The sequence below is a fragment of the Patella vulgata genome, chromosome 3, assembly GCF_932274485.2.
Source record: "Patella vulgata chromosome 3, xgPatVulg1.2, whole genome shotgun sequence".
Lineage (NCBI taxonomy): Eukaryota > Metazoa > Mollusca > Gastropoda > Patellidae > Patella > Patella vulgata.
The window spans coordinates 8,778,326-8,792,285 of NC_065881.2; the positions used below are offsets into that span (position 1 = coordinate 8,778,326).

General features: G+C 37.4%; 1 protein-coding gene across 1 annotated transcript in view; it reads right to left on the bottom strand.

Annotated features, from left to right (window-relative positions):
• Window positions 1–13,960, bottom strand: part of LOC126815874 (pyruvate dehydrogenase phosphatase regulatory subunit, mitochondrial) — a 33,571-nt gene that overhangs the window by 16,931 nt on the left and 2,680 nt on the right. Inside the window, exons 2-5 of the mRNA XM_056099602.1 lie at window positions 7,495–8,176; window positions 3,313–3,443; window positions 2,497–2,578; window positions 973–1,054 (exon numbers count right to left, since the gene is read on the bottom strand). Of these exons, the coding sequence (XP_055955577.1) occupies window positions 973–1,054; window positions 2,497–2,578; window positions 3,313–3,443; window positions 7,495–7,799 (600 nt within the window). The 5' untranslated portion in view covers window positions 7,800–8,176. The remainder of the gene's footprint in view (window positions 1–972; window positions 1,055–2,496; window positions 2,579–3,312; window positions 3,444–7,494; window positions 8,177–13,960) is intronic.

Here is a 13,960-nt window from a genome sequence, read left to right on the forward strand (position 1 = left end):
ATGCCTGAGATAAAAGAGAGAACAAAAATATTTCAATTATCTTCCCAAAATTTCTCGTTAGTATATTTAAATCACAAAGTAAATTATTTCATGCGGTAATTAACAAGAGAGAAATGGGGTTTAACGTGCCACCGACACAAACTAGGTCATTTCAGGACTAACATCTGGTTTAATTTTATTTACATAATTCGCTTGCGCATAGGGGTCTTTCGCAGTGGGAGGAAACCGGATGGCCTGGAGAAACCCCACGAGGTTGGACAGGCGACCCTACTCTTTGTCACGTACAACTGGGGATTCGAAACCATGCCAGTTGACTCAATGACAGACTTTATGATACAGCGCGCACTTGCTAACCATTCGGCCATCCAACCCCCCTTAGGAGCAGGACAGTGTCTAGTCTTTTGGTGCCGTGCACGTAAAAGAGCACTTGACAGTTAGAATTCGAAATAAGAGTAGGCTGTAGCACGACGCTATCCGGGCAAAAATTTCCCTCATAGCACACTGCATGCCTATGCCCATCTTCATTAGCCCAGTCCATGCTGAAAAGTAGGACACTTAACCCCATTCATTTCCTTTCACTATCATACTAGTACCTCTAAATTAGGGGCCACGGTGGCTAAGTGGGTAAGATGCCGGCTCACTAGTCTGGAGGACACGTGTTCGATCCCTGCATTGGGCGAAAAAGTTCATCAGGATTTTCCGACATGGTTTCCCCTTGTCAGTGGTGCAGGATGGAGGGCCTGACAAGGACAGCTGTCTAGTTGTTCAGATAGGACAAAAAAAAATGAGGTCCTGTGTATACATTGGCATGCACGTAAAAGATCCCTTGGCAATTGGAATTTGATATGAGTAGGCTATAGTGCTGCTGCCCGGGCAAAATTTCCCTCACAGCACACTATATGGCGCATGCCCATCTTCATTAGCCCAGTCGGAGAAGAAAAGTAGGACGTTAAACCCCATATCATTTCATACCTCTAAATCATCAGATTTTAACAACGGGCACATCTGTTTAATCTCGTGTGGCGTCAGCATATGTACTTCTAAACCAGTGGCACTGTAAAGTAACAATATCTCAATAGATCAATTCATCCAGCAGGAGTTCATTTTAACGACGGCATGTTTAAAGCACCAAGTTATAGATCAATTCATTCAGCAGGAGTTCCTTCTAACAAGCACATGTTTAAAAGCACCAAGTTATACTCATCATAGACCAAAACTTCTCTTCTATTGGTTGAAGGTGTTATGATGTCATACTCTGTCCTTCCAACAGACGTGACCAATGAACATCATTATAATAATGCCTTTAAGATAGACACAGAAATTTCGTTCTATAATCTTTTTTTGATGAATGTATCGAAAAGAGAGAGAGAGAGAGAAATGATGTTTAATGTCCACTTGACACAAACTAGGTCATTTCGGGACTAACATATGGTTCAATTTTTTAATTCAATAATTTGGTTGCACGTAGGGGTTTTTAGCAGTGGAAGGAAGCCGGAGGACCCGGAGAAAACCCACATGGTTGGACAGGCAAACCTACTCCTTGTCACGTACAACCGTATGGTTTTTTTTTTTGTACTTTCGATGGCCTCTACTACATGAAGATCTGACCAGTTGTAGTGGGAGGTTGCATCACAGGTCATACCAGCGGCTTTTGACCCTATGACGTCAGACTTTTAATTAGCTAATCAGCATTGATGTTTCTACTCGGATATCCACCATTTCGTGCAACGTTTCATTGGTTTATCCCTCACATCAATTAGAACGCGGTTATATAACAAATCCTCCAGATCCTAGTGTAGTAAAGACAAGTAAAACAAAATTTTGACCTATAAAAAAATCAGCAGTGAACAGTCGCTAGGCCGCGACAATCACTGATAAGGATGACATGATGCGACTTAATGAGCCACAAATATTAACTTTTTTCCTCCGACAAATTAAATTCTAAAACATTTTTTTATGTATTAGAAAAATAAATAAAGACGTTTGACGTATTTGTAGGTAAAAATTATTTCCTATTTAGTGTAAATGGGTATTAAAATGAGTAAAAGGTTCCATTCCGCCCGAACCAGTAACGTCTTATATAAACAATGATTGACGCCACGTGATGAGACGTCTCGTGTTGAAGGTAGTCATCTTTTACAGAGATATTAGAAGACTTGCGTAATCCTCTGTGAAACAGATTGGTAGCTATGTAGTATAGTAGTACGACGTTTCGGCCCCACGACCATTCAGACTCCACACAAACCACCGTTCAGACTTAGTTACACAACTTTTTGGACTTCCTTAACCCCAAAGGCTGTTCGGATATCATCATAATAAACAAGTTACCGACAATAATAAATGACGAATAAATAAAACATTGCTGAAAATTTGTGTTGGCTATATTTAGTAATACTTTGTCGTTTTGGTTGACCGATCACAGCCAGTGTTTTTGTAAAATTTGTGAAAGAATGCCTTTTATGTGAAACCGAAAAATTGCAAATAAAATGTGTATACCTAGCAAGAGCATGTTTTCTTCTGAAGTCAATCATTCTATCATGAGTTCTAGCAAGATTAACACTACCACATTCCTTCCAGCCTAAAAAAAATAGTTTATAAATGTGCATATAGCCAATTCTTACATTAGCAAGGTTAAAAAATTTACTGGATAATCAAGACTTAGTCTCAATTGTCAAGTATCATTGCTATGATAATGAACAATCTTCGCTGCCTCTTCAAAAACTCATAACTTTGCTCTGAATAAAGTCATTTGAATGAAATTTTCAGTATATTCATTTTTCATTATCTATTTGTATATGTATTACAGCAAGGACGGCAAACTCTTTATCTAAATCTTAAATAATAAATCTGTAACAGGAAATATATATCCTCAAACAATCATAACTTCGCACATAATAAAGTAATTAACAATAGAACGGTCAGCTCTTTATCTAATGTATCTAAATCATACATAATACATCTCTTTAAAGATACATTATGCAAGAGCTAAATCTGCCTATTGCAGGTCTTTCTTTAGGCCTGAAATGTTATCTAAATTATTAATTAGACATTAATTAACTTATCCAAACCATAATCCAAAAATGGATAATTGCGACTATGTTTTTTTTATCGAACTGACTTTAGTAATGATGATCAAGGCTAGGCTTAAAATTCAAAAGCTAATTTCTCAAAGTGGAGCAATTTGACTGAAATTTTCAACATTTTCTATTTACGTTAATTTTTTTTTTAACTGTTATAGCGAGAACGGTCAACTCTTTATCTAATCTCCCATACTACATCTCGTTAATGGGAAATATATTGTATATAACATACCTAGTCCATGTCCTTCTTCCTCCAAACGTTTGTAAAGATTACGACTATAGCGAACCATTTCCATCTCTATAGTATTGCCACGAAGTTGTCCTATCATACCAGCTGAATGCCATGTTGTACCACAAGTTAAACTAAAATTAACAATTTCAATAAACAACGTCAAATTATATGGATACACAATTACTGAGTTTAATACAAAGCGACGTTTCGATGAAGATACTCTCAAAAATTGTACCTCGTGTTACCGTACTATGTTCAACAAGCCAACAGTGAGGCTGATGTCCCCCGCCGAAATCCCAAAATAAATAGACGACACATTTTAATTTATCGCACATTCATTTTTTTCAAAAGTATCAACACAAACTAGATCATTTCGGGACTAACATATGGTTCAATTTCATTTCAATAATTTGCTTGCGCTTAGGGATCTTTAGCAGCTGGAGGAAACCAGGGGACCAGGAAAAACTCATGAGGTTGGACATGTGACCCTACACCAGCTGTCTCAATGACGGACCTTATGATACAACGCGCACACGCTAACAATTCGGCCATCGAACATCCCCTTTAACTATTATAGCAAGAACTGTCAGCTCTTTACCTAATCACCCATAATGGCCCTTTAACTAATGGATGATATTAATATTAACTCAGATAACAATCTTTTTTTATGATACGTGACAATATGATGCGATAAATGATTGTGTCAATTTGATAAGTTCTTTTGTTATCTTTTGTTTATATATCACATGTCTAATAATCGTGTATCAAGTTAAAACTAGTTCTTATCATTGTCCAGATTGAGTTCAGTTTTTAAATAACTTTGCTGTATCTATACTTAAAACTTTCAATTTGCTCTAGATATCAGGGGACACAAGTCCTTAAAGGGACAATAACACTCTTGCTGGCTTGACAGCTCCAGAAAATAAATAATAGCCTTATTCTAAGTACTAGATGTGTTAGTGTCCTACCTGTTGTGTAAATTATCCATTACATCCTATTTTACTTGTCCAGAGGGTTCGAAAATATTTTTAAATCCAAGTCAAATTTGAAAAGGTTTACGTTGGGCTTTTCAAATCATTTAGTTGAATTTTTCCAATTTTTTTAAATTAGGTGTGTTAAGATGAAATTTATATCACCAGTTAATTGGAATATTGTAAAATAGTACAATTTGTTGACCAGAATAAAGATTGGGACATATTATTCAGTTACAACAAGAGTGGTATTGAGCCTTTAAAGATAAGCTGCCAGGTATGGATGAAATGAAATGTGTCTTAACGTCCTACTGTTCTGAAATGAAATGGGGTTTAACGTCCTACTCTTCTGAAATGAAATGGGGTTTAACGTCCTACTGTTCTGAAATGAAATGGGGTTTAACGTCCTACTGTTCTGAAATGAAATGGGGTTTAACGTCCTACTGTTCTGAAATGAAATGGGGTTTAACGTCCTACTCTTCTGCTCCTACTGGGCTAACGAAGACGGACATATACGCCATGTAGTGTGCTATGGACAGTGGCACTTCAGCCTACTCTTGTTTCGAATTCCAAATGTCAAGGGATCTCTTACGTGTACGCCAATGAGTACAACACGGGACCACGGTTTTTCATCCCATCCGAATGATTATACATTGTCCCTTGCCAGGCCCTTGGTCCTACATCACAGACAACACACTAACTATTCGGCCATCCCACCCACCTGGTCCTCAGGTTTACTCCAGCATCGTGGGTTTACTCCTGGTCCTCCGGTTTCCTCCCACTGCTAAAGACCCCTAGGTAGAAGCAAATTATTGAAATAAAATTTAACCATATGTTAGTCCCGAAATGACCTAGTTTGTGTCTAGTGGACTGCTGAAGAACCTTACGTGCAGGGGGGTTAGATGGCCGAATGGTTAGTGTGTGTGCACTGTGTCATAAGGTCTGTCATTGAGTCAACTGGCGGGGTTTCGATTCCCCGGTTGAGCGTGACAAGGAGTAGGGTCACCTGTCCAACCTCGTGGGTTTTCTCCGGGTCCTCCGGTTTCGTTCCACTGCTAAAGACACCTACGTGCAAGCGAATTATTCAAATAGAGTTGAACCGTATGTTAGTCCCGAAATGGCCCAGTTTGTGTCGAGTGGACATTAAACTCTCTCTCTCGCTCTCTCTCTCTCTCTCTCTCTCTTTTACCAAGCTTAAACATGCATTATCCAATTTATTAATTCTTTAAATAGGCATTATTCAAGAGAGAGAGAGAGAAATAGGGTTTAACGTCCACTCGACACAAACTAGGTCATTTTGGGACTAACATACGGTTTAATTTTATTTACATAATTCGCTTCCGCGTAGGGGTCTTTAGCAGTGGGAGGAAACCGGAGGACCCGGAGAAAACCCACGAGGTTGGACAGGCGACCCTACTCCTTGTCACGTACAACCGGAGATTCGAAACCACGCCAGTCGACTCAATGACAGACTTTATGATACAGCGCGCACACGCTAACCATTCAGCTATCCAACCCCCCATTATTCAAGAGCTAAATCTGCCTCTTGCTTGTCTTTCTTTAGGCCTTAAATGTTATATAAATTATTATTTTAACATTTATTAACATGACAAGACTATAATCAACTTTTTAGGTCATCAAATGGTCTAGATTTTCAATGGACAGCAATGATAATCAAGTCTTCGCTATTCTCCAAACTGCCTTAACGTCGCTAAGATTGAAGTAATTTGACTGAAATTTTCAACATATTCCCTTTTCATTATCTACTTTATAACTACTATAGCGAGAACTGTCATCTTTATGTAAATCATACATGATGTGTCTTTAAACTATCCATGGTGCCTGGTTAATAGAGTCTTATTTTAGTATTAGAACAGCATCTTTTAAAGTTACAATTTCATATTTTTAAGTTATATTTTTAAAATGTATTAAAATAAAGCCCTAACATAGATGGTATCTATAGAGAGAGAGAGAGAGAGAGAGAGAGAAATGGGGTTTAACGTCCACTCGACACAAACTAGGTCATTTCAGGACTAACATATGGTTTAATTTTATTTACATAATTCGCTTGCGCGTAGGGGTCTTTAGCAAGATGGTATCTATAAACAGTCCTACCTTGTTAAAAAATAATCCAATTTATCCTATAATTCACTATTGCCAGTTGAGAAATTGGCAAAAATATAATTTTCAACTTCAAATTCCAACGTTTAAAGATAGCTATTCAATGGTGGAGAATAGGTAAACAAGGGAGGTAATTGTGTTACTATTTCCGGCGTGAAGATTTTTAAGTGTGAGAAAGATAACCTATGATCGTATAATAGTGAGTTGACAACCTATTGAGCAAAAGACATAGAAATAATTATGTTTTGACTATCTTAGAAAATATGAAATTGTAACTTTAAACTATCCGCTGAAGAGCCTGGTTAATAGAGTCTTATTTTAGAGTTAGAACAGCCTAAAATAGAAATGGACACAGGCAGCTGGTTAAAAGCAGCAGCAAAAGAGAGACATTGGTTTAACGTCCACTAGACACAAACTAGGTCATTTTGGGACTAACATACAGTTCAATTTTATTCCAAATGATCCCGAGAAACCCCACAAGGTTGGACATTATTAATTCGGGACTAGCATATGGTTTAATTTTATTATTTTATTTCAATAATTCGCTTGCATGTAAGGGAGAGAAAGAAAGAGAAATGGGGTTTAACGTCCACTCGACACAAACCAGGTCATCCTGGGACCAACACATGGTTCAATTTTTATTTCAATAATTCGCTTGCACGTAGGGGTCTTTAGAAGTCGGAGAAAACCCATGAGGTTGGACAGGCGACCCCGCTGCTTGTCACGTATAACCAGGGAATCGAAACCACGCCAGTTAACTCAATGAGAGACCTTATGACACAGTGCACACACGCTAACCATTCGGCCATCCAATCCCCCTGCACGTAAGGGTCTTCCGCAGCCCACTAGACACAAACTATGTCATTTCGGCACTAACATATGGTTAAATTTTATTTTAATAATTCGCTTCTACCTAGTGGTCTTTAGCAGTGGGAGGAAACCGGAGGACCAGGAGGTAACCCACAATGTTGGAGTAAACCTGAGGACCAGGAGGAAACCCACGATGCTGGAATAAACCGGAGGACCAGGAGAAAATCCATGATGTTGGAGAGGCAACAGCAGCAAAAGAGTTAAATAAGTTTATACACACCTTCCCTGCTCTAATAATACTATATCTGTCCACCCTCTCTCTGTTAAATGGTAGGCAACACTGGATCCTAGAATACCTCCACCACATATAACAACTCGTGCTTCTTTAGGTAGGGGAATAGCCTCTCTTTCCAGCGACGACACTGTACCAGTAGAATACCGTCTGCTATTCTGTAAACGATGAACGGCACCCAATCCACTTCCATTGAATAGAATTTCTTGAAACCTGCTCCGACTTCCAAAACCAGGGTACGCACACTTTTTGTGAATATTAAGACACTGACGAAAGATGTGCTTCACCTCCATGATGACGATGATGACGACTTTACAATAAAATTTCTACAAACCTTCGACCACTATATGCTTTTTCTACACCTTCTTAAACATTGATGTGCATAAATACACCAAGTCAGGTTACTCTGTACTTCTTTGTCAAGTGCAGCATTTTGAAGTTTAAGCTTGTTGTTAAAATCCCTTGAATTTATATGCAGAGAAATGAACCAGTTTTATCCAGATGTTACATAAATCGTTTATTGGCTGGTAAATTAATAAACCATATATATATATATATATATCTAGATAACAACAATATCACATTTATAGTTATACGATATACCATGTACATGTACGACTGATGAACTTTTTAAAGTGGCGTTCTGTGGCTGATAAACATAACTATATACCTGTTGAAAAGAAATATATATTTAAACACACATTATGCAAGAGCTAAATCTGCCTTTAGGCCTGAAATGTTCTATAAACTATTAATTAGACATTTATTAACATGAAAAGACCTTAATCAACTCTCAATACCATTGCTAGCCTGCGATATTGACTGGATTGGAATACATTTTGTGATGGATGATTTAACGTCAAAATGGATAATGGAGACTTTGTTTTTTATCGTACCGACTTTAGTAACGATGGACGAGAATAGGGCTAAAATCCAATTGTTAAATTCTCAGTTCAGAGGGGATCAATTTGACTGACATTTTCAGCAAATTCCCCTTACATTATCTATTTTTTAACTATTATAGCGAGAACTGTCAGCTCTTTATCTAATCTTACCTTATGCCCCTTCGACTTTTGACTGTTGATCATAAAATTAGTTTTAAGAGGGAAAATTTGCTTTGACAGCCATGGGCCTAGATTTAGGGGGAGGGGGAGGGACGGGGGGATGAAGAAGGTCCCTTCTCCCATGATTTTGACCGCCAGGACAGATTTTCAGGTTTATATCCATATGATTGTCCCATTCTGAAATTCATAGAGAACAGTCCTGATCGTAGAAAGAACGTCTTTGGACGATTCACTTAACTTCATCAACAATTAATATTTATGCAGCTTTTCCATATCGTCATCATATTACCCCTAGTTACAGCTTTCATCGAAATAACACTGGTACTGGTTCGTCCATCCTCCCCCCTCCCCGCCCCAAAAGTTATGACAAATCCACGTCCTTGTTGACAGCTACGCTACAGCCTACTCTTATTCGGAATTCCTTTACATGCACGCCAATGTGTTTCTTGTACCATCTGAATAACTAGACATCACCCTAGTGGATGGCCGAGTGGTTAGCACATGCGCGTTGTATCATAAGGTCTATCATTGAGTCAACTGGCTCGGTTTCGATTCCCTGGTTGTACGTGACAAGGAGTAGGGTTGTGTGTCCAACCTCGTGTGTTTTCTCCAGCGAATAATTGAAATAAAAATTGAACCATATGTTAGTCCCGAAATGACCTAAAGTAAAGGTCTAAAACTTAATTAATCTATATGAAAATGAAACTAACACAAAAAAAAACAATCAGCTACTTGGAATAAATTTATCGCATCAGTTATATTTTATTTTAATATCTTTCGTGAAGATCTTCTCTGGTTGGTTGTCTTTTACTATACATGTTGTTCAGCCATGTTCATTTTATTTCTATCTCTAGGATAAATCAGTTAATTAATGCTGCCAACTGTCTTTCTTCAGTCAATCGTACTGTATGATGAATGCGGTATAATCATATTAGTGACAAACTGTTAACGCCACGAACAACATTCAATTATCAACATGAAGACTCATGCATCAACATCCCTTTCGCATGGAAACACAAAAATTGTTAAATTGGATTGAGTAATTTCGACATACATGTACACTATAGAGTGTGATACAAAGGAAATTTTGCCAGGACAGGGAGTAGGGACGCCTGTCCAACCTTTTGGGTTTTCTACCAGTCCTCCCACTGCTAAAGACCCCCTACATGCATCGGTTACCTCCCTTTACCCCTGAGGTCCTTAAATCTTAAGAGCTGTAAATAGTGGAGAAAGGAATCGAAACCACGCCAGTTGACATAATGACAGACCTTATGATACAATGCACACAGTCTCACACGCTAACCAATCGGCCATCCAACTTCCCTCTAGACTGCTAATGTTAAAAGAAAATAACGATGTATATAATATGTTTCTTTGTACTTGTACTATTTTTGTATATTTGATATAAAAAAAGGTAGCTGATGAATTTATCTGAAATAGGCTAATTCAAAACACAAAAGAAAATATCAAAGCGAGAATTTCATAATTATTTCTATGTCTTTTGCTCAATAGATTGTCAACTCACTATTATACGATCATAGGTATCATTCTCACACTTATAAATCCTTGACCCCGGAAATAATAACACAATTACCTCCCTTGTTTTTCTATTTCCCCCATGGAATAGCTATCTTCAAACGTTTGAATTTGAAGTTGAAAATGATATTTTTGCCAATTTCTCAACTGGCAATAGTGAATTATAGGATTAATAGGATTATTCTTTAACAAGGTAGGACTGTTTATAGATACCATCTATTTTAAGACTTTATTTTAATACATTTTAAAAATATAACTTAAAAATATGAAATTGCAACTTTAACATGAATCTATTATAGCGAGAACTGCCAACTCTTTAATCTTCCATAATAGTCCTGGATCTGACTATGGTTCTGTAGGAAAGTTTGAGTATGGAGAATCTTTTTGAAGAAATGTTTTAAGGGTGCCGAAGTAGGTATTTTGGACTTGGGTGGACGTACACTCACCACGTGGTAGGTTATTCCCTATGACATCATCAAAGATGGCCGCCGACGTTATTTCAATTTCATCCTACGAGGGGTGATTGATAAGTAGTGAGTCTAACACAGAAAGAAACAAGAAATTCAAATCAAATGCATTTATTTTTCAACATAGTCCCCCTTCAATGTAATACACTTCTGCCATCGGTGTTGCAGAGCCTTTATTCCAGTTCTGTAGAAGTCTTTGTCTTGGGTGTGCAGAAAATCATCCACAGCGGCAATGACGTCATCGTCAGACAGGAAATGCCTACGGGAAAGACATTTCTTCAGAGCAGGAAACAAATAAAAGTCTGAGGGAGCTAAATCAGGAGAGTAGGGTGGATGCTGGAGAAGTTGAAAACCACAGTCATGGATTGCTGACATGGCAACAGCTGATTTGTGCACTGGCGCATTGTCCTGGTGGAAAATCACACCTTTGGTCAGCTTTCCTTGTCTTTTGGTCTTAATTTCATGCCTCAACGGCAGAGTATCTACCGTTAATTGTTTCACCCTTTTGGAGGTAATCCACCATGAGAACACCCTCAGAATCCCAGAATACTGAGGCCATCACCTTTCCTGCCGATGAAACAGTCTTTGCCTTTTTTGGGGTCGGTGACGTCACATGTTTCCACTGTTTTGACTGCTCTTTTGTTTATGGCTGAAAGTGTTGGACCCAAGTTTCATCCATTTAAACAATTTGTTTTAGGAAGCGGTTAGGATCGGTTTCAAATAAGGCTAGATTCTCTTCTGACATGATGTGTCTTGAACGCTTTTGATCAGGCGTCAAAAGCTTTGGCACCCATCGTGCTGAAATCTTTGTCATTTCCAAAGTTTCATTGATAATAGAATGAACTCTCTCCTGGCTAATATCAACTACCCCAGCTATGAATCGTTCAGTAACTCACGGGTCATTCATTATCAGATCATGGATTTTTTGTACCATTTCAGGTGTTGACACAGTTTTTGGTCGACCAGGGCGTGGTTCATCTTCAATGCTGTCTCAAATTCAGCTGACCACCTTATAATTGTGGCATATGAAGGAGCATCATCTCCTAATGTCTCAACCATATCATCATGTATGGCTTTCGGTGTTAGACCCTTTTTATGCAGATACTTAATCATAGCTCTCGCCTCGATATGGTCCATTTTTTGATAACAACAGACCCTAATTGATTGTTATGACCTGTCACAACCAAACAGTTTAACCGAATGTGATGAAAGTTGGTGACAGAGCCCGAGGAACATAATAGTGCATGTGCAAAACGTGGTATCATTGTGTTGCACGGTTTTCCAATCAAGGCTCACTACTTATCAATCACCCCTCGTACCTGCTCTAGTTTTCTGTCCAGTTCTATGAAATAAAGGCCAAAATGAAGCTGTTTATGTGAACTTATTTGAAGAACATATTTTTTGGTAATTTTTTTTCAAGAAAACACATTATACCTAATTTTGAAGTGAAAACATGGAAAAAGTTCAAAAATATAATCCTATTGATTTTCAACAAATTCTGATAATTACTGCCAGAGTTCTGGCCCTTGATCACTTTGAAAATTCTTGTGGTCGCTCTAGGGGCTACAGTTAATGTCCGTTTGACTTTGAATTTATAGGTCACGAGATGAAGAAACCTATTGATTTTCAACAATTTCCAATAATTACTGCTGGAGTTATGGCTTTTGATCACTTTGAAAAATCTTGTAGGTGCTCTAGAGGCAAAAGTTACTATTTAAATTTCTTGTTCACAATAAAGTATTTATGAATATTACTCTAGTTTTCTTAAACATACATTATGCAAGAGCTAAATAACTTATCCAGACCATAATTAACTCCCGATGGCATCGCTAGCCTGCGATCTTTAGTGGATTATGACCCAATTAACTGCATAACTTTCATTCACGATTTAACGATTAAATGGATAATTGAGACTGTGCTGTTTACCGTACTGACTTTAGTAAACATACTAAAATATCGCAAACTGAGCACACAGAAAAGAGTATGTTCATTTTGCATCAAACAGTATTTTAACCAGCTTTGGTGGAAAAATGTTCTTTATTTCACAGAATCAAGGGATGAAAAAACTACTAGACTGTAAAATTTTATAAGGCTCCTATGTTGCATTGTATTCATGACGCCTATTTCATACAAAATCGTATTTTATATCCAAGTGGACCTTCCGTATAAACATTATCAGCATAATTAGTTTATGAAAATACACATTTAAATATTATCTACCACCTGTAGCGATTTCCACTCAAACTAAAAATAAATTGTTAATTAGAATTTTCAATTAAACGGAAACGATCTTGTTGCTGTATAATATTCAATCAAAATACCAAGTGTTAATTCATATGATGATTTAAAGATACATTATGGAAGAAAAGATAAAGAGGTGGCAGTTCTCACTATAATAGTTCAAAACTAGATATTGGAAAGGGAATTTGTTGAAATTTCAGTCAAATTGATCCACTATGAACCGAAATTTTAGTGATTGAGTTTTCGGCCTAGCCTCGATCATCATTACTGAACTCTGTACGATAAAAACATGGTTTTCGATTATCTATTTCATGATTAAATTATGAATGGAAGTCGTACAGTAAATCGGAACCTAATCCAATAAACATCGCAGGCTAGCGATGCCATCGAGAGTTGATTGTGCTCTTTATAATTAATAATTTTGATAACATTTCAGGCCTAAAGAAAGACTTGCAATAGGTAGACTTAGCTCTTGCATAATGTATGTTTAAGGTCTATCCCTATCATGTAAATACAAAAACATGCGTATCTTTCTGCATGAAACGACAACAAATTGTTTATTGGATAAATGGAAACAAATCTTTTTTTCTATTTTATACCTGTAAAATAATATATGATTTATCATTTTATATAGCATATCACTTCTGATGATTAATTAAGTAATGCGGGAATTTGCAACACGTTTTAACATCCTATCTTTCCCCTCCCTGCTAGGGATGAGCTGAACGGGAGTATGGTAGTTTCAGGGGTCCCAAAAGTAGTTAATGTTCATGAATTTACGTGGTTTTTGATGAATTACTAAGGTTGCCGCAAGTTAAATATGTGCAGCAGCTAGAAACACCAAGATATACTCTAAAAAGCACAATTTACAGTCAGCTTTTCTAAAGAAATTTTGCGCCTGTTCAGAGAGAACCCCACACTTACGGAGCAAGGTTCACTACGCTCCTGGGATATCATTAGGTGCATTTTTGCCCATTTGTCTAATGTCCATTGCTGATGAAAAACAGTATTGTTGTGGCAATCACAAGAACTTGTGAAATGCATAACAGACAATCTTATCGGAAATTAATTTTTGAACCCCATATTGAATTCAGTAATTCTAGACCAAAAAATCAACAAAAATGGGCATGCAAATGGGGAAAACAG